Source organism: Megascapheus bottae, chromosome 16 (assembly GCF_031878675.1).
Source record: "Megascapheus bottae isolate mThoBot1 chromosome 16, mThoBot2.hap1, whole genome shotgun sequence".
In the NCBI taxonomy this organism is placed as follows: Eukaryota; Metazoa; Chordata; class Mammalia; order Rodentia; family Geomyidae; genus Megascapheus; species Megascapheus bottae.
Genome location: NC_143524.1, coordinates 39,490,064 through 39,515,967, shown reverse-complemented (window position 1 = coordinate 39,515,967; position 25,904 = coordinate 39,490,064). Strand labels below are relative to the sequence as shown.

Genomic DNA, 25,904 nt, shown 5'->3' with positions numbered 1-25,904 from the left:
TTCCATCTGATGTGATTTCATTACTGGACGAAAGGGAGAAAAGTATTTTAGAGCTCACAGAAACCAGGAACTGGATACTGTAAGTAAACTGTAAATACTGTGAAGTATTTTCATCCACTTGCCAGGCACCATGGCTCATACCTGTAATCCTAGCTACTTTGAAGGCTTACATAAGAAGATTGCAGTTCAAAGCCTGCAAGGCAAAAGTTTGTGAGACCCTTGCCCTTTATGCCATCTACCAATAAAGGTCTAGGCACAAGCTGAGTGCCAGCAGCTCACACCTATAATCCCATCTATTCAGGAGGCTGAGCTTCTGAGGATCCTAGTTCCAGGCCAGATCAGGCAGGGAAGTAAAAGTCTCAGACTTCCCATTAACCAGCCAAACAGGAATTGGAGTTGTGGCTTAAATAGTAGAGTGCCAGCCAGAAGGAAAAAGGAAGTTCAAGGATAATGCCCAGGCCTTGAGTTGAAGTCTTCCAACGTTACACACACACACACACACACACACACACACACACAAAGTTAGGTATGATGATACTTGCTGTTAGCCCACCTGTACATATGTGAATAGGATAAACATGGTCCAGGATGACCTGGGCAAAATGCGATTCAAAAAAAAAAAGACCAACACAGCTACTGCCATGCTGTGTGAGGCCCTGAGTTCAGAGAGCCTTCTTAGCATGCTAGTTTTACAGTGACCTTTCTGCTCTGGTCAGAACAAGCTGAGCCTTCAAAAAACTAATCACATCTCCAGCATCTTACATGGATGACAGCATGAAGATATGCCCTGTGCACAGAGTGAGAAAACAGGAGAAAGAAGTAGATAACACAAACTCCATCCTGGGGCCCGCATGCAAGTGCTGTTTCAGACTTCTTCATGGGGAGGAGTTACTACCTGCTTTATTAAATTGTTCTTTTGGCCTTTCAATTTGGAAAAGTTCCCATTAACAGAACATGAATCATTTCTCAGTGAGTCGCCTAGTTTCCATAAAGAGTGAAAAGGAATCTGAAGAAAAATGATAGAATGGTTGCTTGATCTGAACTGAAGGTGTAGAGCATGTACCAATGTCTTAAAATAGTTTCATACTAGGATAAATATGTTTACCACTGTGGCCAGGCAGGCACAATTAGAATTTGAATGAATTAGGATCTGTGAGTTTTTCCCTGCAGGAGACAGAGATAAGGGAGGATTGCAGTTCAAGGACAGCCTGGGCAAGATTTGCAAGACTCGATCTCCACAAACAAGCTGAGCTTGGTGCTACACATTTTTAATCCCAGATATAAAGGAAGATGGGTGGCCCAAGGCTAGCATACGCAAAAGCCCTGCCTGAACAATAAACAAGGCTTGAGGAAGGCGTGGCCCCAGTGGTAGAAGATTTAGTACCATGAAAAGGAGGAAGGAGCAGAACTTTCTAGATGTTGAGAAATGAGCATAGAAAAGGCATATCAGATGCCAAACAGTCCAGATGCATTGGTGATCATGAGAAATATAAAGGGGCTACCCAGAGATGGAAAATGAATGTTAAAGCAAAACAGATTCAGTCACAAAATCCTATTTAGAACAAGGACACAGTTTTAATAAAACAGGTAAATATTCTACCCCTCTCCCCCATTGGTTCATGGGACTTGAACTGTGGGCCTAGGCACTGTCCTTGAGCTTTTTAAAAGCTCAGGGCTACTGCCCTAACCCCCTTGAGCAACCTTACCACTTCCCGTTTTCCCAGTTTTCTAGTGATTAATGGGAGATAAAGAATCTCATGGACTCTAGTGCTCTGGTTGGTTTTGAACCTCTATCCTCAGATCTCAGCCTCCTGAGTAGCTAGGATTACAGGCATGAGCTCCTGGCTCAAATAAATCTTAATATTGAATGAAAGAGGGTTGTCTTTAAGACAATGTACGTTATGCTGCAAAAAGTTTCAAAACAGGTGAAACTTAAGTGTTAAAGGCACTGGTATCTCACACCTATAATCTTAGCTACTTAGGAGGCTGAAATCTGAGGATCACAATTCAAAGCCAGCCCAGGCAAGGAAATAAATAAGACCCTTATCTCTAATAAATCACTCAGAAAAAAGCCAGAAGTGGCACTGTGGCTCTAGTTGTAGAGCCCTAGCCCTTAATCAAAGAGAGGCTCAGGGACAGAGTCCAGGCCATGAGTTGAAGTCCCAGAACTGGCAAAAAATGTAAAAACTACAGTGTTACTTAGGTACATGCATACACCCTATGGTTGGATGGATGGTTGGATAGATAGATACTGTTATATATACACATCTATATATACATATCTATATATATATATATATATATACATACATGTATACACACACACCTACCTTCCATGCACTATCACTATTGTAAGTTCTCACAAGCTTAACAAGCTTCACTTGCCTCTCTCCCCCAGTGCTGCTGCCTCTGGTGACAATCTAGCCTGTGAATTAATCTTTTTTCCCATGGTAGTTAGTGTGGTCCATCTTGGTCTGTCAGTCTTAAGATAATTTTCCTTCTCTTCAGGGTAATAGCTTTGTGCTTATGTTTCTGTCCCAAGATGGTGACTCACCTTTAAATCATCTCCATCCCCCAGTGTTACTTTTTCTGATAATGGTAATGGACCACCCCTCTTTGAACTTTTGTGTGTGACTGAAGCAGAAATAACCACGAGGGGGCACCCTTGCACCATGTAAGCCTTAGGTTGTTGGTTCTCATTCCATAGCTCCTGAGTTTTGTTTTATTTTGGGGTGTTTTGTTTTGTTTTGTTTTGTTTTTTTTTGCCAGTCCTGGGCTTGAGCTCAGGGTCTGAGCACTGTCCTTGGACTTTCTCAAGGCTAGAGCTCTACCACTTGAGCCTCAGCACCAGCTTTTTTTCTATGTATGTGGTACCGAGGAATCGAACCCGGGTCTTCGTGCATGCTAGGCAAGCACTTTAACCACTAGGCAAAACTCCCGGCCCCTTATTTTTGTTTTTTGGTTGGGTTTTTTGGCTAGTCCTGGGGCTTGAACTCTGGGCTGGGGCATTGTCCCTCAGCTTCTTTTGCTCAAGGCTAGTGCTCTACCACTTGAGACAGCATCACTCCCCCTTTTTGTTGGTTTTTTTTGTTTGTTTGGTTGGTTGGTTTTTGGGGGGGGAGACGAGTCCCATAGACTTTCCTGCCTACACTGATTTCAAACCACAATCCTCAGATCTCAACCTCCTGAATAGCAGGGATTAGCCCCACTGGTGCCCCTTTTTTTTTTTTCCTGAACCTCAAAAAGTTAATGCAAGGAAAGTTTAGCCTAGTGGTAGAGTGCTTGCCTAGCATATACAAAAACCTGGGTTTGATTCCTCGGTACCACATACATAGGGGGGGAAAAAAGCCAGAAGTGGTAATGTGGCTCAAATGGTAGAGCTCTCCCCTTGAGACAGTGCTCAGGCCCTGAGCCAGGACTGGCAAAAAAAAGAAATTCACATGTCCATCTAAGTGTCAGTGTTTCTTGATCAGTCACCCCTTTCGTCATCCTTCCATATCCTGTCTGCTCCTTCCCCCCCCCGCCCCCAGCTCCTCATTTCTCCACTTGGTTGCATCTTCTGACTGTATTTGTTGCTGTTCATTTTGTGAATTATCCACCTCCGCACAATAACCTTCCCCCACACACAGCCTGACATTCTCCTTTCATCCTTAGCCAGTTCTTAATACCTTCACTGGGGAGAGATCTGGACAGTGTAAAGTGAGTGGTCAAAGCTAAAAATGCTCATTTTGAGTCTCCCTTAAGCTGTCAAATGATGACACCAAAGCACCTTCCTCAGTTTCCTCCCCACAATTACGCCAAGTAAATACATGTTATATTTCCAGACTTAACTTGTGAATTGAAGTTTTAAGTAAATCTAGGCCTGCTCTTCCAATTACATTGTAACTTGTAAGCCCTCTTTTATGACAATTCTAAACCGGCTACTATGGAGGGGTACCCTTGGCCCAGCCTTGACTATCAAGATTTATAGAGCTTTCCATTGGAGCAAAGGTTAGTAAAGGGCTAGTATAGGATCCTAGGACCCTTATAAAATAACTTGGACCTTTTACATGGTCAAGGGTTGGGGATAGGTAAGAGATGTGAGAGGCACCTTTGAGACCTAAGGCAGTGGAAGGAATGGATTGGATTGAGATAAGGGTTAACTGAAAATAGAAGTCCTGGCTTTAGACAGGAGAAAAAAGGTGGAGGAGCCATACTTGGTTTGAGTCTCTTGAAAGCCTGGCATGTGACAGGGACAAAGGGTGAGTAGTGTGTGATCTGTATTCAGAGTCTAAAGTTGCCAGCATGAGTACCACAAACTTGATGATGCTTTCAGTTCTGAAGATTGGGCCTTACTCCAAGACATTTGGAAGAAAATCTGCTTCTTTCAGCTTCTAGTACTTCAGCTTCTGGCTACTGCACTTCAGTCTCTCTCTCTACCATCACAAGGTCTTCTGGTGTGTCTGTGTCCAAATGTTCTTATATCCATATTAGATTAGGCCCCATCCTAATGAGGCCATCTTCGTATGACTGCATCTGCAAAGACCCTAGTTCTCACCAGACTTAATTTCATCCATATCAGAGGTTACGATTTCACATACTTTCCTTTAAAAAGACCAACCATCTCATAATAATGACCCAAGATGCAAAAGTGGAGGTAGGAGAGGAGGAGTCAGATGCAGTGTGACCTGGTAAGCTTGTATTGCAATCACAGGAACTCAGTCCCATGTGGATCCTCTAGGATCCACAAAGTACCCTTAGAAGTCTCATTGACAGGCTAGAGTCTAGGCACTTAGCTGGCTTCTCACAAAGGCTGCATCTGCACAGACTGCATTCTTCCCTAGCTAATTAAGGGAGCTTGAGGCAGAAGCCACTAAGGCAGCAGTGCACATGAGACTTGTCCACTGCTGAGCTGATGTCAGGACACCACGTGTGTCTCGCACATCACCCCACAGTGACTCCACACTCATTCTTTAAGGTGGGGGTCAGCAGGAAGGGTAGTGGAATGAATTATCTGCCCTGTGGCAGCAGGTCCTCAGCCATACAAATCATCACCACACATTCTAGACTTTATCACCCCTGGCCAACCCTAGAGCCAGGCGGGAATGCCCATCCTCGGTCACGCTTTGTTGGCCAAGATTGCCTGTTCACTCTTACTACTAGACTGGAATGTGTGCCAGGAGATGCACACATTAATGCAAGAATTTCCCATTAATCCTCCCTAACTCACTGCACAGCAGGGACCTTAGCTCCTGTAGTCAGTCAGGATAGATTGTATAGTAATGTCACCGAATGGTTCATTGGCACTAGGAGTTCAAAGTGGTCCTGCAGAAGATTCAAAGGACATCCCCTGGAGTATCAGGACTTCTGTCCGACAGTCACAGTTAGTAAGTGATTTGCAGAAATGGGAAACAAAATTTCTGTAAAGAGCCGGTGATAATGGAAGGGAACAATCATACTTAAGCCCCATCACTTGTCCTGGGTATCCTAGGTCCTGGGGATAGTTCTGTGTTATATCATCAGGTGGTTCATTGCATCATACTACAACCTTGAGGACAGAGCCCAGTAATCCACAGTGGCTCATCTCAAAGCCAGCTTCTTAGCTGAGTCCTAACATGTCATTCCCTTTTCCTCCCTTTTTTTTGGGTAATGCAGTATATGAGAAAACTCGTTTTAGAAGATCAGTATCGCAATCCCTTCACCATTGAATTGATCCCCGAGCTAAAATTTCCTTATGCAGGACTGTAAACCATCAGTGAAGGACAGGAGATGGAGGATAAACCCATATTCAGAAATAGTATCAGTTTGAGTGAGGGCCAACTCTACCCTTTCCAGACTTTAAGGAATCTGGTGTAATTGTCCACCAAGTGCTGGGCAGTCTCCCAAACGAGCACCCGGAGAATCCAGACTGATCCTGCAGGCTGAGCATTTGATGGTGGCAACAGCCTTAGTGTGAGAGATTCCTTTGGTTAGGCCTATTCAGTTTTGATTTGCTCCCTTTGGTGGAGTTCTTAGGAGGTCAAGGGTAGAAACTGGCAGATGCACTCTGCACAAGACACCCAGTCATTCAGTGTCTTACACAGCAAATGCTTCATACAGCATGAGACAAATAAACATGAGACAAATGTCTACCTCAATGGGTATTATTCTCGCCAGTCCATCCTCCTACATGCTTCTTACTCAGATTTGTGTGTGTGAATATGCACACGCACACACCCCTTCTCCCTCCACCCTTCACCCCCAGTACTGGAGCTTGAATTGAGGACTGGGTACTGTCCCTTAGCTTTTTCCCTTCAGTCTGGTGCTCTTGACACTTAAGCCACAGCTCCACTTCTAGCTTTTTGCTGGTGAAATGGAAATAAAAGTCTCACAGACTTCCCTTCCTGCCTGGGCTAACTTTGAACTACAATCCTCAGACTTCCTGAGTAGCCAGGATTACAGGCATGAGCCATTGGTACCCAGCAGATTTCTTGCTCCAGAATTCCAGTCTTACTTCACCCAGGCTTCTGTTTGCCCCATCAAGTAGTTCTCCATTGCCCAGAAGTGTGTGGATATTCTTGCTCAGACCTACCTACCTGCAAAACACATGGCCAGATCTGCTGCCCAGTGGGAAGATGTTCTCAGTCATCTTAAGCAATGGGTTACATTTTATTTCTGGTTCATACCACTATAGCAAGCCAGTCCTACAGCAGTGGGGAGAGTGGAGAAGGCAGCATACACAGAGTATTTAATAAATGAGTTGAGGAAGTAGGTTGGTGCAACAGGAGTCTGTGCCAGAGTCTGAATCATTTCGTCATGTAGTTTATTTTTGATCTCTATTGGCTGCATTCCCAATATACCACCATCAAACAACGAATGATGCTAGTGTGTGTCTGATAAACTGATTAAGTATAAATCATTCCATTTATGGCTAGGTGGTTGCTTGGTGCTCTAGATTACAGTTGGTGTTCTACTTCTGTAGCATCTTGATAGCTTTCCAGAGTCACAGTGTTCTTACCTAACACAGACCCATCTCACTATTAAACTGTCAGGCCAGTGAACCATAGAGTAAATGCAATTGTGCCTCAGCTTGATCGTGTGAAAATGCCTTTCTTGCTCTAGTCTACATTTATATGTTAAATACAGTGGGTTCCCGGGACTTGCGCAGTGAATTCACTCCAAGCTACTTCTCTGAGTCTCCTGAAATCTGAGACTCTCATCCTCCTGAGTAACTGGTATTACAGGTGTCAGCCACTGATGCCTGGCCTTAATCTTAGACTTCCATAGCATTTGCCAGTTTTCCTTTGAATATTCATTCCTACCCCCATGCTAAAAACTCTCCCCCCTACTCTTTTGTGCTCTACCATGTAAGCCACAGCGCCACTTCCAGCTTTTTCTATTTATGTGGTGCTGAGGAATTGAACCCAAGACTTCATGCATGCTAGGCAAACACTCTACCACTAAGCCATATTCCCAGCCCTATAGCTAGGGTTTTTTTGTTGTTGTTTTGGTTTGGTTTTTGGTTTTCTCTTGTAAGTCCTAGTGAATCATAGAGCATGAGATTGTTTGTGGAGACACTAACATAGGATCCTTTGGCTGCACTGAATCATGACGATGAGTTTATACTACATGCTGAGCCCCTAGAGTCTTCCTAGTGAATCATAAAATGTAGGAAGGGGGGGCTGGGTACCCATGTCCCCTTCCCTTCTTCCTGAATTCCCAAACGAGGGAATTCAGAATCATTCTATCACCTATGGAAAGTATCTGATTCTAGCTTCTCTCATTTGTCAGACCATGAACCTCACTGGTTATCTGGCCATGTGTTCCGAATCCTTCTCACCCAAGTATCAAGCCCCTATTTAAGTGTGTGAGTCCTCTTAGCATTCTGATCTCCCTCAGGGGTTATCCAGGCCTTGTGTGCTAATTTCTGACACTAAACCAAAGAAATGAAACTTGGGCCTTTGCCTTCAGAACCCTGAACTGTTGACTGCTTCCTTAGGTGCTATGTTGGAAGCAAGGCCCTGTAGGATCCCCATAAACTTTACTGGATTTGCTATTGTCCTAATCTTTTATTATTGGTATCTTTATGAATATTTGTGGCTTAGAGCTTAGAAGTTGTTTCTATGATTATCTAGATAATTTAAACCATTTGAACTAACTGCTCATGTATTTTCAGATGTAAATTTTTTTTTTGCCAGTCCTGGGCTTGACACAGTATTCAAGGTTGTTGGGTGATTAAGCAATGCACAGTTGGTCACCATAAATGCAGTGAGGTGAGTCACCACACTCGAATGGTCCAGGTATTACCTGGATGAAGCCCAGAAATGAATGCCCTCATCTCTTGACCTGAACTTGGCATCAAGTTGCAGTGTTAAGTCTAGAGAAGAAATCCTGTTTAGGAGGCCACCATTGGGGACAGAGAGCACAGATATCTGCAGATAGCCAGAATGACGCAGGTTCCAGACCTTCATTTATGTATGTGTTTCACACAACAAAATAAGTTTGTTGTCTTGGTGTCTTGTAGAATTAATAAAGCCTTTAAGACCCAATCCTTCCTAGCTGCACAAAGAGGATCAAAATCAGGATTATGTCTATCAAGGCCAGAATAATAAATAGGAAATGTTGCCTCTCAGGGTAAAATATGGTGGCGGCCATGTGATGGGGCCTAGAGAAAGAGTGGCCTTAGGACTCACTGTAGACAGAGCACACTGGGTTACAGGCAGAGCTACTTTTTTCCAGTTTTACTCTAGATTACACCTGTATTTTACTGTGTATTTTATAGCTCTCCATAGCCCTTCACTATGCCAGCAGGTTGTTCCTTCCAGTTTTTTCTTCTTTGGGACATAGACTTCCAGATTGCTGTTTCTTGTTTTGCCATAGTGGATGTTGGGGTTTGGGGTTTCTCCACTGCCTATTTAGTCTCCCCTCAACATGATGGGCGGTTTTGCAAGAGATTCCACCAAATTGTGAAGTAGCTACATGCTGGATTCTGGGCCCACTGGTCACACTTCTTCACAGAGAGCCACAAACCTGACCTGTGAAGGTTACACTCTCCATTGGAATCTCCAAATAGATTTTCTAAGCAATATCCTTTTGAGGAAGTCTAGTACCCTCACACTATGCCCAAGGATGTCCAGGCTGTGGAGAAATGAAGTATTGCAATGGGTGGATAGTGCCCTGTCTTCTGCATCCCCTAGTATAATTGATAGAACACCATGGTGTATTATATTAGACTGTTAATGAAGGCTTAGAGACAATAGAGGAAGATCAAGGACCAGTAAGCAACCAAAACAATGTTAGATGAGTTCGCTCTTTAATATCCTTGTCCATTACTGTGCCGGGAATTCCTTACCAGCTATCTTCCATCCTGGATTCAAGTCTTCTGCCCATTTGCCTTCTCTTCTTACCCAAGACTTTCTCTTACATTCCCTTATCTTCCAATTTCTACTTTATCCCTGTATATCCTTTAGATAACAGAGATCAATTTCTAATTTTTCTTCGTGCTAGTCCTGAGGCTTGAACCCAGAGCCTGGGTACTGTCCTGAGCTTTTTTATTTTTCCCTCAAAGGTAGCATATTCATCACTTGAGCGCATAGCTCTATTTCCTAGGGTTCTTTTTTTGGTAATGAATTGGTAATGAATCATGAGAGTCTCATGATTTTCCTCCTGGACTGTATATGAACAGTGATTCTCAGATCTCAGCCTTCTGACGAGCTACGATTTTATGAATGAGCCCTGATACCTGGCTAACAGCCATCATTTTATCTGCTCACAGATTCTCTGGGTCAAAGCAAGGCAGGGCAGGGCAGGAGGCCTTGGAGCAAGGATAACTTGTCTGTCTGGCACAGACTTGGGAAGACTCAACAGCTGAGGATGACTTGAAAAACAAAGCTTCTTCGCCCATATATCTGGTGCCTAGCTATAGTGACTCAAGGACAGGGCTCCACTGAGACTGACAACTGAAGCACCTATATATCTCTTGTCTTAGTAGCTTAGGTTTCCTCCTAGCATGGTGGTCTCACAGTAGCCAGACTTCTAACAAGTTACCAGTGAGCACTGGAATACCAAAAAGCCTTAAAAAAAAATACTGGGTCTTAGAAGTCACCCAAGCAGGCTCAGGGACCTAGCAGCTTCTGTGACTGCTGGTTCTGAACACCAGGTTTGAGTGGGGTCATGCTGATACTGAATTGAGCAGCACCTCCCCTCCAGGGAAGTCCCTTCTCAGGATGGACTCTCTCTCCCTCCCCCCTCCTCATTGGTTGTGGGGCTTGAACTCTGGACCTGGGCACTGTCCCTGAGCTCTTCCGCTCAATGCTACCACCTTACCCCTTGAGCCACAGTGCCACTTCCTGTTTTCTGGTGGTTAATTGGAGATAAGAGTCTCAAGGACTTTAGTGCCCTGGCTGTCTTTGAACCACAATCCTCAGATTTCAGCCTCCTAAGTAGCTAGGATCACAGGTGTGAGCCACCACACCCAGCTTCTTACTCTCTTTACTAGTCCCATGGAGCAAGGTCTTTCCTAGGGTTTGTCTTTCAGCATATGGGCCAGGGGCAGTGGCTCTGTTCTGCAAGGAAATTTCACAGACAATAATAAAGCTCATTCTTTCCCACCAATGAAAGAAGCTGGTTCTGGAGTCTCAACCCATTCTTCTTGAGGATGCAGGTAGGTCAGAATCTACCAAGATGTGGTTCTGAAATTAGGAGTCTGTGTAGGAATAAGGTGCATGCCAGTCCAGCTCTCTGGAGGGCAGTGCCCAGTCCAGTCCAGCTTTGGGGGAAGGACTTGGCCCCAAGTAACTACTGGTTTGGAAAGCTCTGAGAACCAGATTAGAAACGATACCGTGATTACAGAGATGGTCACTGACCAGGGATAAATAACTCAGAAGCATCAGGGACCAAGTAAGTTATATGTATGCAAAGTGCCTGGTTATATGCTGAACAACCTGCTCCCTGGGCAGAGAAAGGTCAAATCTCCTCCACTTTGCTCCTGTCATGCTGAAGGTAGTTCAAAAGTTGCCAGATTTTCTTAGTATTTAAGAAGGAAAATCTAGGTCACTTGTCCTGGCTATGAAAAATCTCTGCGTAGGGCAAAATGCATGTGAGACCTGCTTGCAACAAGTGAGCCGCCAGCGGCATCTTCTTGTAACACTGGGTTACAGGCACCAGAGGACCTTCTAGTTAGCAGCGCTCAAACCTTACCTCCCAGCCATCCATGTCTAGGGAAACACACCCCCCCCCCCCAGCCACCTGACCCCGATTTTGACTTGAGCAGGCTCCCCACAACAGCTGCAGGAGGGGGCCCCCTTAGGCTTCTGTGACTTAAGCAAGAAGATTACACTTGCAAATCCCCATAGCCAGCAGCCCAGGGTGGGGGACGACAAGGGCATGGAGGAGACTGTCCAGACAGGAAAAGGCCCTACCCCCAGATGGCCTCTTCCCCGAGTCCCCATCAGCCAGCTACAGCCAATGCAAACAATTTTTCCAGAAGGATTTTTTTTTTGTAGTAATGAAGGGAAAGCACAAAGGGACATAAACAGAATGAGACGGCCTAGAAACGGGAGTGTTTACAGAGCTTGTGCTTTGGAACCCAAGAGGGCCCCAAGATGCTAGAAAAACCAGGCCAGGGAATCCGCTGGGGAAAGAGGGAGAGGGAGAGGGAGACAGACAGAGAGAGGAAGGGAGAGGGGGGGGAGAGGAGGAGAGGGAGGGAGAGAGGGAGGGAGGGAGGAGAGGGGAGGGGGAAGAAGGAGGGAGAGAACGAATTTCCATCAGAGAGAGATTTATATGCTGAGGGCGCAGGAAATCAAGGGGAGAGGCGAGGAACTTGGGGGGGGGGTGAAGGGCGGTCCCGCCCTCGCCGGAAGGGAAGGGGCGTCTCTGCGGGCGGGGGCGGGGCAGGGCGCGCGGCGAAGGGTTCCCACGCGCGCCGAGGAGCCAGCCCCTTCCGCAGGCTCGGGTCCCGGGAAGGTTTGAAAGCAGCGGTGCCTTCGTGACGCCGGAAAGAAGATGGGGCGGTTGCCATGGCGACGCGGAGCGCACCTCGGAAATAAATAAAGAAGCGAGCCGAGCAGTCAGGGTGCCGCCGCGTCCCCGGGGGCCCCGCGCGCCGGGGAGGGGGCCCAGCGGGCCCGGGTCCCCGCGGGCCGCGTGCGCCCGCGCCATTGGCAGAGCCTGGGGGGGGGGGGAGGGAGTGTTACCCCCCGGGGAGGGGGGGCGAATGGTTCAGTCCTCCGCCCACGCCCTCGTCTAGTCCTGCGGGCTGCGAGCGGACGAGCGCCCGGCCCCCGCGCAGCCGCCGCCGCCGCCGCCGAGCCCCCGGGGCGGCGATGGAGGGAGTCAGCAGCCAGCGGACCCTGTCCTACAGCCGCTGGAGCTACGACAGGTAGGGCGCCGCCGCGTCCACACCCCGCCCCGCCTCCCCGGCCGCGCGGAGCTCCACTGCCCACCCGGGCGGCGTCGCGCGTGGAGTCCCGGCGGGGCAGCGCGGCAGCACGACGAGGGGGCGGGGAGGGGGGGCGTTGCGCCCCTGGTGCCAGGCCGCGGCCGGCTGCTCCGGGGTTCGCGCCACGCTCGCTGCGCCCCTAGGCGGGGACGGGGGGCGGGGGGGGGCGGCTTGACCCGCCCCATCGCTGCCGGGGGTCCGAGAGCCGGGCTGGGCGACGGGGGCACCGCAGCCTGCGGCCCGCAGTGCGGGCGCCACGGGACGCCCACCGACCGGGCGGCCCGGCGATGGCGCGCGGCCGTCCGCGGGGGCGGCTGGCGTGGAGCGGCGCTCCCCACGCACTCGTCCTGGAGGCGGGGGATCGGCCTCTGGGGAGAGAGGAGGAGAGAGAAAACGAAGCGCCCGGGGTGGGAGGCGAGGAGTTGGTGACGGAGTGGGGAAGGGCGAGGGGTGGGGGCTGCACACGTCCGGGATTCCGGAGTCGGACCTGATCCCCGGGGAGGGGCGGGGGGAAGCTCGGTTAACCGCCCCGGGCAGCTCTTCTTCGCTCGCCGCCCTCCTCTCCACCGTCCGCTGTGCCTTTGGACAGTTCTTGTTTTCCTGGAGGCAGAGGAAACAGGTGTCCCGGCTTCCCCAGGCCGGTTCTCCCGGGGATCCCCGGCTCCCGTCCGTCTCCCAATACCGTTGCCTGCCCCTCCTCACTCCCGATGCCCCCCCCATTCTGCCCCGCCTCCCCCCACCTGTTCCCCGGGTGTACATTGCCTCCTGGGGGGAACTAATACCATCTGAATGGCCGCCTCCCTTCCCTCGTCAGCCTTAGCAACCTGTCCATCACCTCGCAATTCCCGTCGAGTTGCCCCAAAGCCAAGAGCAGGAAAGAACCCTAAAACGTGTGGGGATGTTCAGTACACACCTGCACTGAGATCACAAATCACACGTTGCTGCGCGTGTGTCGCCTGTGGATGTGTACTGAGGGTAGTCTAGCTGCTGGGCCCTGGAAATAAGGAGATTTAAAAACTACAGCCCCTCCCCACCCCCAGGAGAAGTGCATGACAGCATTTTAATTCACAGTAGTAACTACACTCCCGCCCCCCCCCCCGGGAAAAAAAAAGCACAGCAGAAAGATTGGAATTAGACAGTGTGGATTCAGCATGGATTGACTCCACTCAGCTAACCTTGGACAAAGAATTTATACTCATTGGGCCTCAGTTTCTTCATCTATAAAATGGGACATGTTTTTTTTGATGTGATAAATAGAAAGGACTGCCTGGGACATAAGCAATCAGTGAATCCTCTAATTTTATTGATAACTATTTAAATGTCTCTGAGAACCCTAGCTTTCAGAAAAATTTGAAGAAAGTTCTCCTTTATTTAGACCACGAAATAAAAATGTTTCCTGGGTTCTGTCTCCTGACAATCTCACGGTTTGGGGCGCTACTCGTAGAGAAAACTGCTTCCTTCCTCAGAAGTACACAGGGTATTGAAGGGTAGAACCCTGGAATCCATATTTATGTAAAATTTTCAGGTACTGGACAGCCAGTTTGGCTGTTATCTGAAACTGCTGGTCTTTACCATTCTCTATTTTCTAATTAGTTCTTGGTTTTATATAATGTTAAATTATCAGAAAATAACAATAAAGTTGCTAAAACACTATCCCAGCAACACATGCATAGGGCATACAGATATTAAAAGAGAAATTCTGGCTGGGTGCTGGTGACTTACACCTGTAATCAGGGTTACTTGGTAGGTGAAGATCTGAGGATTGCAGCCCAGACAGAAAAGCTCTTGGGACTCTTTTTCTGATTAGCCAGTAAAAATCCAGAAATCTGAGGTATGGCACAGATGATACAGTAGCAGCCTTGAGTGAAAAAAAAAAAAGCCAATCAGAAGCATGAAGCCCTGAGTTCAAATCCCAGTTCTTTAATTCATTCTGAGCTTCCTATCCTTACCTTCACATTCATTCCTACAAGCTCAAACTTTTCAATCCTCTTCTCTGGCTCCAGCGTATCTTTGGATCTGGGAACCCACTCTTCTTCAACTTTGCAGTGGGTTCATTTAAGCTGTTTCCCAACCTTCCTTCTGGGGACATGTGTGTGTCAGGTTATCTGTTGATGTGTGTCAACACATTATTTTCTGGACAGTTTTACATGTCTGGTGCCTTGGCTGAGAAGACAGAACAGCTGGCCTTGCCTCTGTATTCTCTCTCTCTCTCTCTCTCTCTCTCTCTCTCTCTCTCTCTCTCTCTCTCTCTCTCTCTCTCTCTCTCTCTCTCTCTCTCTCTCGCTCTCTCTCTCTCGCTCTCTCTCTCTCGCTCTCTCTCTCTCTCGCTCTCCTCTCTCTCTCTCGCTCTCTCTCTCTCTCTCTCTCTCTCTCTCTCTCTCTCTCTCTCTCTCTCTCTCTCTCTCATAGTTTGTATGGGTTTCTTCACATGGTGGCAGTAAGAGGGCAGAAAGTTCAAGGCCTGTTGAGGCCTAAGTTTCGGATTTGCGCAATACCATACAGACACAAAAGTAAGTGCCAGCCCACATTGAGGGGAAGAGGAGGAGGTTCAGCTCTTCAGGGAGAGATGTCAAGCAATGGAGGACCACTCTGTAGTCTACCACAGTGTGTTGCCCACTTCCTTTTGGTTCCTCACTGTCCAGATGGGAACATACAAAAGCTTTCTCTTCTGTGCCATCCTTCCACGCCATTCAATCCTCAGGCTTCACTCTGGTCTCAGCACCTCCGCACCCACTCTATCTTTCCTTACTTCTTTCTCTCCCTCCCCCTCTCCTCCTTCTTCCCTCCTCTCCCTCCCCCTCTCCTCCTCCTTCCCTCCCTCCCTCCCTCCCTTCCTTCCCTTTCTTCCCTTTCCTCCATTCCCACCCTTCCCTCTTTCTCTCTTTCTTTTATTGGTAAAGGTCTTAGGGCTTAAACTCAGGGCCTAGGGCACTGTCCCAAAGCTTTTTCAATCAAGTCTAAACTCTACCTCTTAGGCCACACATTTCTGGTTTTAGGGTGGTTAATTATAGATAAGAGTTTCATAGACTACCCCGACTAGCTTTGAACTACAATCTTCAGATCTCAACTTGGGAGTAGCTAGGATTACAGGCATGAGTCACAGGCACCCAGCCTTTTTATGAGACGTAGCTCTACATCTAAATGTTCTACCAACCCCCTTAGCTCAATGCATTCAAAACAGGGCCATGCCCACGAAACTCTACATTCCCTTTTCAGAACATTCTACTCAAGTGAACTTTGAAAAACTTTTCAGTATGAACTCTCTAAGTCATTTCTTCTCTTTGTCCCTGTCCATACCACAGATTGTTCTGGAGATAAAAATGCAACCATGTGTGTGAAATGTCTCTGTAGTCCAACCATTTCCTAGTACCTTGGTGGGCAACCATTTTGTCTTCACTGAGCTCCAGGCATTTTCTAAAAAGTCTTCAGTGCTCTTAAGTGAAGTAAGCCAGACCCAATGGTTTCCCTCATTTGTAATAATTAGTACACATCTAGGACTCTCCTAACAGAGTACAATAGCTCAAAACCTATGTATATAATAAGGTCATACAGAATGAGACTAAATGAAGGGAACTCTAGGATACAGAAACAAGAGCTTTGTATTGTATGATTATTGTTCTTAATGTGTTATTTCTCTTCTCTTTTTTGCCCTTTGGTTAATCTTGTATTGTTACTGTATCTGACTTTGTTACCCGATGTATTGTATATACATTTATTTGAAATAGGAAAAGGAAAGGGGGGAAACAAGATGATTAGGAGGGGGTGAGGGAGGGAAATGGGGACAAAAACATGAGAAGGGATATCAATGTGTGAGAAGTAATGCATCTACTACCTGGCGAATGTGACTGTAACCCCCTCTACACATTATCTCGACAATAACAACAACAAAAGTCTTCAGTGCCCAAGTCAGTGACCAAACTAGCACTCTTTATTCACAATTCACATTCTGCGGACTTTCTTCAAGTTATTCACAGGAGAAATGCCTATATGTGAACACCTAGAATTGCTCCAGCTGGGACACTGGAGAAGGCTACAGTCCATTCCTTGACCTTAGACCCCTCCCCTGTGCTACACCATAGGTTATCGGTTATCACCTTCATTTTCATATTGTCTCGTGTTCTGCTTTCCGGTCACTTTCAGTAGCCTCTCTTCTTCTCTGCCAAGCTTGGACCGCATGTCCTGTTCTTCCCATGCTCTACCAAATTACCACAAAAATAATACTGCTAAGCAGATCATCATTTTCCTAGGCTTCATCTTCACCTCACTGGGTATACAGTCTCTTAATCGTCTTTAACTTCTTGGCTAACCTCACTCTCATAACCCACAACTCCTCCAGCCTTCTTCACTCTCAGGACTCTTCTCTTGTCCACAGCCCCAGACTAAGCAAGTACCCTTGTCTCCCGATCCTTAGACAAACTGCACTGGGCCTGACCATCTTCCTACCCACTTCACTGGCTCCCTCGTGGGGACTTTTCCTGCACATACCAATCCTTGGCTATTCTAAACAATTCTAGGATCAACATTCCTGGGTATGCAACGTTTCCTCATATATGGCTTTATTGGCGTGAGCTCTTTGAAGAGAAGTTGTTGGTCTCAGGTTTGGGGTAGCCCAGGTGGTGGTCTTGAGGGATGGATCGGCTTCTGTCCCCTCGCTCATCACCTGGTCTTGCTTTCTAACATGGTCCTCAGTTTAGATCTTTCAGACTCATAGACAGAGTCACATTCTTAACTTACTGCTTTGATTTTGTGATATGATTTAGAAGCCCAGATCTGCCGGTTATTGACTTTAGATGAATGACTTAATCCCCACACACAAGCTGTAATACTGTCTTGTCTCTTAAGGTGGTCCGTTCATTCAGTATGTAATTTTTGAGTCATTTCTAAACACCAGGCAATGTTTCAGACACTGGAGCACTGAATAAAAAACATAGTCTTCTAGTTCTACTGACGAGTAGAGGGAATAGGCATAGATCATCTATATGTATTTGTATGTGTGTACACACATAATGTGTCAGTGCTAAGTGGCTTATATACTAAGTTCAGAGAAGAAAAATAGAGTACATTAGCAGGATAGTCTAACTAAATGCTATATGTGCACACATGTATGTATGTATGTATGTATATATGTGTGTGTGATAGATAGATAGATAGATAGATAGATAGATAGATAGATAGCTCTGCTGTATAGTGTGGATAGGGAAACTTTCTGTAAAAATGAAAAGAAAGCAATGTAATGAATCATGTGGCTAATGCAAAGAACATCTCACAGAGGAAATATTAAATAACATGAACTTGTGGTGACAGTATATGTAAATGAGTTTGGGAACAGTCAGAGGTCAGTGTGTTCCTGTGCTTCTTTGTAAAACTTCCTTCTGACACTTTCTAGAACTCTTATGTCCCACACTCCATCTTCAGAGAACTACATTATGGTATCATTCAGTACAGACTCTTCTTTCCTCTGGATTTCACACAGCACACCTATAAAAACATTCTTCCTTGTTGCATAAATCTGTAGACCCTACCTCTCTTTGTTGGGCAGGACCTAGTTATATGGAAAAAGCAGTTTATCCAACCACTCATTGGTCACCATAGGAATTGTTTCTAGTTTGTGGCTAGTACACATAAAGCTTTTGTGAATCCTTAAATACAAATCTATGTTCTCACTCTTCTTGTGCAAATACTTAGCAGTAGAATGACTAGATCATGTGGTAGGTGTATGTTTGACTTGTGAAGAAATGGTTCACCTTTTCACCAAAGTGGTCACGGACAGTGTATGGGAATCCCAGCTCTACTATGTTTGTGACAGGCAAGTGCAGATTCTAACTTTAGATGTTCTGATAGATGTGCAATGACTTGTCACTGGAACTTCATTTTGCATTTCCCTAGAGACTAAATGATGCTGGGAATACTTTTCTGTGCTTAATTGTCACCTGCTTGTCTTTTTTGGGGGTGGGGGATTGTTAAAATTTCTTAATTTTCAAATTGGGTTGTTGCCATATAGTTGAATTTTGTAAGCTCTTGCTTCTACCTATCTTTTATTAAGTATATAACTTGCAATTTTTTCCCACCTGATTTTTTATTCCTTTATATGTTTTCAACAGCATAAGTTTTTGTCTTCGAGGAAATCTAATTTGTCTGTTTTTTTTTTAATAGATTGTGGTTTTGGGTGTCCTAAGAAATCATTGTCTTATTCAGAGTCAAGGACTTTCTCCTGAGGGTTTTCTAGTTGTTTTAAATTTATATTTGTGTCATTTTGAGTTAAATATTTGCACGCAGTAGTTGCATTTAAAAATGGATAGCCAGTTCTTTTTGCTGAAAAGATATTCCTTTTTCTACCTTAATCTTTACTGAAAATAAATTATTGGGGGTGAGATTGTAGCCTAGTGAAAGAGTGCTTGCCTACTATGCATGAAGCCCTGGGGTTTGATTCCTTGGTACTATGAAAAAGTCAGGTGTAGGTGGCTCACACCTGTAATTGTAACCATCCAGGAGGCTAAGATCTGAGGATGGCAGTTCTAAGACAGCATAGGCAGGAAAGTCTGTGAGATTCTGATATCCAGTTAATCACCAGAAGTGGAGCTGTGGCTCACAGTAGTAGAACACTAGCCTTGAGTGACAGCCCCTAGGCCCTGAGTTCAAGTCCCATGACTGGAAAAAAAAAAAAGACTGTGTATTCGCACATCACCACTTGTCTCACTATGATAGACAGTGAAAATCCGTTGTCGTCATCTGAAGTTTATGTATACTATATAGGCTGTTCCACTGACCTACTTTTTCATTATTGATGCCAAAACAGTCTTGATTACTAAAGCTTTATAAGTCTCGAAATCAGTTTTGATTGATTTGTCAAAGTTATTTTCACATCTTTTTGCCTCCTGGCCTGTTTTGCCTATTATAGCTCCCTCTCAATTTTACATTTAACTGTAAGTTCCTTCAAGTCCCAGCCCCTTCCCTGTCTGTCCCCTGGATTTTGACTGAGATCTTGTTGAATCTATGGATCAAGATGTGTGAGTTGATGTGTGATCAAGAGTTGATATGTCATTCTTCTAACACATGAGCATGGTATGTCTCTATTTATTTAGATCATTGTAATTTCCCTTATATATTTTGTAGTTTTCAGTGTATGGGTCTTTTACTCCTTTGTTGGATTTATCTATCAAATTGCATATTTGTTGATGAGGATATAAATGTTGTTTTGTTTTTATTTTTGCCAATCAGTCCTGGGGCTTGAACTCTGGTCTTAGACACTGTCCTTTTGCTCAAGGCTGATGGTACCTATAGCCTAATTTCTGTTTCTATGAATTTTCCTCCCCTAAACAATTTGGGTAGGATAGTAAGTAATTTTCCTCCTGTGCCTGGCTTCCTTGATTTTTCAAGTTGCATCTGTGTTTCAGCAAGTACATGAAAGTCATTTGACCTGAACAGTATTCCACTGTGGTTGTGTAGTGTTTATCCATTCACTTGCTGACACACACCTGAGTTCCCACTACCTTTGGCTATAGTGAAAATACTGTGCAGAATATTGTCATCAAGTATCTGAGTCTCTGCTTCCAATTCTTTTAGATATAGACCCAGGAATGGAACTATTCGATTATTAGTTTAACATCCAGACTTTTGGGTTTTTGTTTTGTTTTGTTTTTGGTAGTACTGGGGTCGGAACTCAAGGCCTTATGCTGACTAGGCAGAGACTCTTCCCCTGAGCCATATCATTGGCCCTTTTTCTTTTTCTTTCTTTTTTTTTTTTTAGTGGGTCATGGGGCTTGTACTCAGCCTGGATGCTGTCCCTGAGCTCTTCAGCTCAAGGCTACTGCCCTACCCCTGGGTCTGGGTGTTGTCCCTTAGCTCTTCAGCTCAAGGTCACCACCCTACCCTTGAGCTAAGCCCCACTTCCTATTTTCTAGAGGTTAGTTGGAGATAAGAATCTCAGGTCCTTTTGTGACCATGCTGGCTTTGAACCTTGATCCTCAGATCTCAGTTTCCTGAGTAGCTAGGATTACAGGTGTGAGCCACCATGCCAGCTTCATTGGCCCTTTTTTGCCCTTTTGTTTGAATATAAAATCTCACTTCCTGCTCAAGCAGGACTAGACTATGATCCTAGCCAAAACCTAGACTATGATCCACCTATCTGTAGACTTCCCATCATAGCTAGGGTGACAGACACAATCACTTTGCCATTATGTTTCTACCAATATGGAATCTCACAAACTCTTCTACCCAGGCAGACTAGAATTACCATTCATCCAATCTCAGCTTTCCATACAGCTGGCACCACATGCAAAATTGACCAGCTTGTATGTATGCCCAGGTCAGTTTCAAAACTGTGAACCTCTTGATCTCAGCCTCCCGAGTAGCTAAGATGACAGACATGATGCGTTGACACAGCTTATTTTTCCTGTTCCCTACTTAGTTGCAATTTCCTCTAGCAATGTGTAAGGGCTCCTCTTTCTCCACATCCTTGAAAACACTTGATAATTGTACATTATTAGAGCTATCCTACTGTGTGTGAGGTGATACCTATTGGGATTTTCTTTGTGTAGTTCTCTAATGACAAATGATTTGAGCACCTTTTTGCATACTATTGGCTATTTGTGTTTCTTGGAGAAAGGTCTACTCATTTTCAGATCTCATTGTTTGTGTTTTTGTTGAGTAGTAGTTTTTTATTCCGAATATCAAAGTCTTGTAAAATGCATGGTTTGTAAATGTTTTCTCACACTCTGTAGGTTGCTTTTTCTACTTTTTAAAAATCAGAGCCTGTTTTTAATCAGTGATCGGTGTATGATGGTTGCTTGATGAGACTGTTCCTTCCCCTGAATGGTTTTGGCAGCATTGACAAAAATTATTTGGTGCCCAGGTGTGATAGTGCATACTTCTAATCTCAGTTATTTTGGAGGATTGATGGTTTGAGGCCAGCCAGGGTAAAAAAGCAAAACAAACAAAAAACAAAACAAAAAAAAACCCCACTCAGTAAGACCTCATCATAAACAAGCCAGAACATTCACCAGCCGTGTGCTAGTGCTACATTTTCATTGGGTTAAACCTAATGTGGTTAGCTTCCCTTCCCCCCCCCCCTCTCTTTTTCTTTCTTTCTTTTTTTGCCAGTCCTGGGCTTGAGCTCAGGGCCTGAGCACTGCCCTTGGACTTTCTCAAGGCTAGAGCTCTACCACTTGAGCCTCACCACCACTTCCAGCTTTTTTCTATGTATGTGGCACCAAGGAATCAAACCTGGGTCTTCATGCATGCTAGGCAAGCACTCTACCACTAGGCCAAACTCCCGGCCCCTTTTCTTTTTCTTTTACATTCCACTACTACATGTTCTCACTTAGCTTTCCCTGCTCAAGGCTGGCACTCTACCACTTGAGCCACACCTCTGCTTCCAGTCTTTTGCTGGTTTATTGGATATAAGAGTCTCTCAGATTTGTCTGCCAGGCTTGGCTCCAAACCATGATTCCCAGATCTCAGCTCCTTGAGTAGCTAGGATTATCCGTGTGAACCATGAGATGTGGTTAGGTGGGAAGTGAAGTCAGGGCTCGGAGATGTTTTCACAGTGCTTCCCTGGCTTCTTTCTAGTGTTCCTGAAAACACTTCCTCCACAGTATTCCAATCACTTACACGGGACAAACTTCTTGAGCCTCTATTCCCTCCCCTTTAAAATGGAGACATTCGGTATCTGTATCTTGGGGCGGTTATGAGGGTTTCGCCCGTTACCACGTGTGGTGAAGATGAATAGATGCAGAGTGCTAAGGACGGCGGCTGGCTTGTACTTATTTGTTTGATGGTATATTATTGTTGTGTGACAGTGTTCTTTGATGGCTGAGTTAGGAAGGTAGGCAACTCCAGGGATTAGGTGGTGACACAGGAAAACCAGTCCCCCTGTAATCAGAGGGACAGAGGGCAGGTAGGGAAGGAGGCAGAGAGGAGTGAGGATTATGCTGGGGGGGTGGAGCAGTCCAAGGCTGGTAGAGGCATGGCTGGTAGAGCGCATGCACCACCACGTGGGACCAGTTGATGGCAGAGCACCATAAAAGGGTCTCCCGGAGTCAGGCGCTGTGGCTCATGCCTGTAATTCTACCTGCTCAGGAGGCTGAGGTCTGAGGATTGTGGTTTGAAGCCAGACCAGGCAGAAAAGTCCCTGTGAGACTCTTCCCTCCAGTCAGCCACTCAAAAACCAGAAGTAGCACTGTGGTAGAGCACCAGGAGCCTCAGAAACAGTGCCCAGGCCCTGAGTTCAAGCCCTACAACTAACCAAATAAAATAGAAAATGGGGAGGCAGCTGAGCCAGTAATTAAAAGTTGAATCAGATGGAGACTCTGGCCGAGTCTCACCAGTGCCTGAGGCACACACAGGCTTCAAGCTTCCACTCCTTCAAGGAAGGATGGAAAGAAGTCCCAGGTGCTTCAGTATGTGGAAGCAGGGCCCACTCTTAGGACTTGGGCCAATCCACAGCTGGAGGTGACTATCAGAGAGCTGAGTGACACGAGAGTCACCTGTCAGAGAATGGTGGCGCTTAGGCTCAGAAGCAGCTCAATTTTGGAGATAAGGGCCTTGAGCTGTCTTCATCCTTGGTTTTATGCAACAGAAAGACATCTTGGAAAGCAATCTGGGAAGTGGGTCAGAAAGTCTAGGATTTCGTTCTGCCTCCTCCTCAGCTTCCCATTCTAGTTCTAGGTAAGTCATGCACTCCGGAGCTGTTTCCCCTGAACACAGAGGGCTGGCCTGGTGGATTACACACCATTCTCCTACTAACGTTCTGTGTGCCCATGGCCTCTGGCCCCAGTGTGTGTTTTGTGATTGGGAAGGCCAGGGTGGAGGGATGAACATAGAGCAGGCAGGAATTAGAGAATTAGAGACCTGGCTATGGCAGTGCCAGCTCAGGAGTCACTGGGTACCGTGGAGCAGGGCGAGTGATGCAGGCAACTGGAGGACCTGCTGTGTAAAGAGTCTCAAGAGTGCAGATGTATCTGCTGATGGATCTTTAGCAAGTCAGGACTAAGATCACTAGGCTGGGTAAAACAAATGTGGCGGGGGTGGGGGGGCAGCAGGTAGGTCTCAGGGATCTATCAGATGTATGTTCCCAGTTGGCTGCTCTCTGCAGCTTTGGGCAGATTCAGATCTTCTGATTTGGAGAAGGAAGTGCTAGGGATCTATGTTGGGTTCTGTGTGGAGTCAGCAGATATTGGGGAGCGGCCTGCCGGAGCTTTTGCCCCAACGGCAGATTTCTACAGGTGAATAAGGCAGAGCACTATGTCCACAGAGGGAAGTCGACAGTCAGAATGAGGACATGCAGTTCCGGTGAAACAAGGGTTGAGGTCTCGGGGTCCCAAGAGTCTCTGGAGAAGCACATGCTGAATGTCCATGATGGGCTTGAGCTCCTTTGGGAAGGAAGGGGGCAGTAGTACCTAAGGTGGCCACGTGAGGGCGCATCGGAGCAGAGGCAGCCAATTGATGGAATGGGAGAGACTGGCAAGCTCCTTATCCTACTTTTGCCCTGTATTTGGGCAGGAATGGGGATGAGATTAAGAAGGTGGGGGGGGGGGAGAGGGAAGGGTAAAAGATGAAGATACTACACCTATCCTGAGCCTGATACTAGTGTGATGAGGGCCAGGAGCCTTCTGTATCAGTCACTGGGCCTGTTGCTGAGTTACTGGAAATCTCTAGAAGCAATGCAAGGGACAGCCCAGGGGGATTAGACAGAGTTATCTGCTTAGATCACGACTGAACAGTCCCTAAAGAACCTTGTACAGGGATGGGAGTTTGGCCTAGTGGTAGAGTGCTTGCCCAGCATGCATGAAGACCTGGGTTCAATTCCTCAGTACCACATACATAGAAAGACCTGCAAGTGGTGCTGTGGCTCAAGTGGTAGAGCTCTAGCCTTGAGAAAGTCCAAGGACAGTGCTCAGGCCCTCACTTCAAGCCCCAGGACTGGCAAAAAAAATAAAAATAAAAAAGAACCTTGTACAGTGAAGCATGGTGGAAGATGCCCCCCGGCCCAGCAGTTCCCTGTCAGAGGAGCTGGGAGCATCTGTCAGGAGGGGGCCCTAGGGTAATCTGGGGGCCCCATCAATGTTGGATGAGCCTGCGCTGCGTCCATGTGGCCTTGATACCATCTTCCTCAGGCTCACTTTTAGTGTAACTAGATAGCTCAGGGACCAGCTGATCTGTGGACTTGCCCAGTGCCGCCTGCAGGGGAAGCAGGGGCTGGGGTAGAGAGGTTGGCACAGGTCTCCATGCTGTCTCTTAGGTAGGGGTGGGGGGCTGGTCAGACCCAGCCTCATCTGGCAGAGGTCAGTTCCAACCTGGCCTCTCCTCTGTCCCTGGTTCCCCGTGCCAGGCTACGCCACCTCCCTGCTTGGCCACCTCAACTCCTCTGGGTGTCATCTGTCTGCTGGCGTGTCCTTAGGTAGTTCAGGCTCCTTCCCCTACCTGGCTCTGGAGACAGGGCCGAGAGAGACCCCTTTGGTGGAAGGAAGGAGAGTAACAGCCACTACCAGATCGTCCTGCATCAGGTGAGTTTCTGTCCCCAACCTAAGTGCTTATGGGACAGGCTAAGGAGGGCAGGACTGGGATCCAGCCCAGACTGGCCACGCTTTCTAGTCATCTGACTGGTCCCACTCCAGCCTCTGACCTTTATAACTTCTGCCACCCAAATCCCTACCCCCTACTCCAACTCTTGCTGCCAAGAGACATCAGTGGAACAGACTGGTAGTCTCTGAGCACCTGGTATTTGTGGACAGCAGTCGGAGTAAGTGCTTACTGGGGCTGCGGTTTGTGGGCGGTATTGGTTACTGGAGAAACTTGGTTTTATAGTTTATGAGAATGCAGGCACATTTACTTGTTTAAGCATTGTGTATAGCTTCTTTCACTGGATAATCTTGGACTTGAGTTTGGCTTACCAGTTTGACATGTTTGCTCTCTGGCCCTTTGAAGAAAATGCTTGGGGCCGGGAGTTTGGCCTAGTGTTAGAGTGCTTGCCTAGCATGCATGAAGACCCGGGCTCATTTCCTCAGTACCACATGCACAGAAACAGGTGGAAGTGGTGCTGTGGCTCAAATGGTAGAGCTTTAGCCTTGAGAAAGCCAAAAACAATGTTCAGGCCCTGAGTTCAAGCCCCAGGACTGGCAAAAAAAGAAAGAAAATGTTTATGACCCTAAGAATGACCTCCCCAGTTCTCTTTCTCTTTCCTCACCCTCCAGACATGCTGCCTTGCTCCTCTGTGTGAGCCCCGTACATAGTCCAGTGCACCATAGGCCTGGGAATGTGACTTTAAAGACAAGCGATGTCACTTTGGGTGGCTACTACTCTCCTGGGAAAATGGGTGAGAGAGCAGCACTCCAGAGCCCAACAGCTTCAGGGAGGACGCTTGCTGGACCTAAGCTATCCATAAACCCTTTTCCAGGCCAAGTGAGTTTGCTGTGGCTAGCCAGTCTTCTACAAGGTCCCCAGACCCTTATTGCTGATGCTTGAGGTCTCAGTGGAGTATTGAGGAGGCACTGCAGAGTAAGGTGAT

General features: G+C 46.6%; 1 protein-coding gene across 2 annotated transcripts in view; it reads left to right on the top strand.

The window, feature by feature from the left end:
* Positions 1-12,269: 12,269 nt before the first annotated feature.
* Positions 12,270-25,904, top strand: part of Tub (TUB bipartite transcription factor) — an 81,564-nt gene continuing 67,929 nt past the window's right edge. Inside the window, exon 1 of one of the 2 annotated variants that reach the window (XM_090348233.1) lies at positions 12,270-12,340. In XM_090348233.1, the coding sequence (XP_090204359.1) occupies positions 12,285-12,340 (56 nt within the window). In that variant the 5' untranslated portion in view covers positions 12,270-12,284. The remainder of the gene's footprint in view (positions 12,341-25,904) is intronic. The other variant, XM_090348235.1, reaches the window with a different exon arrangement.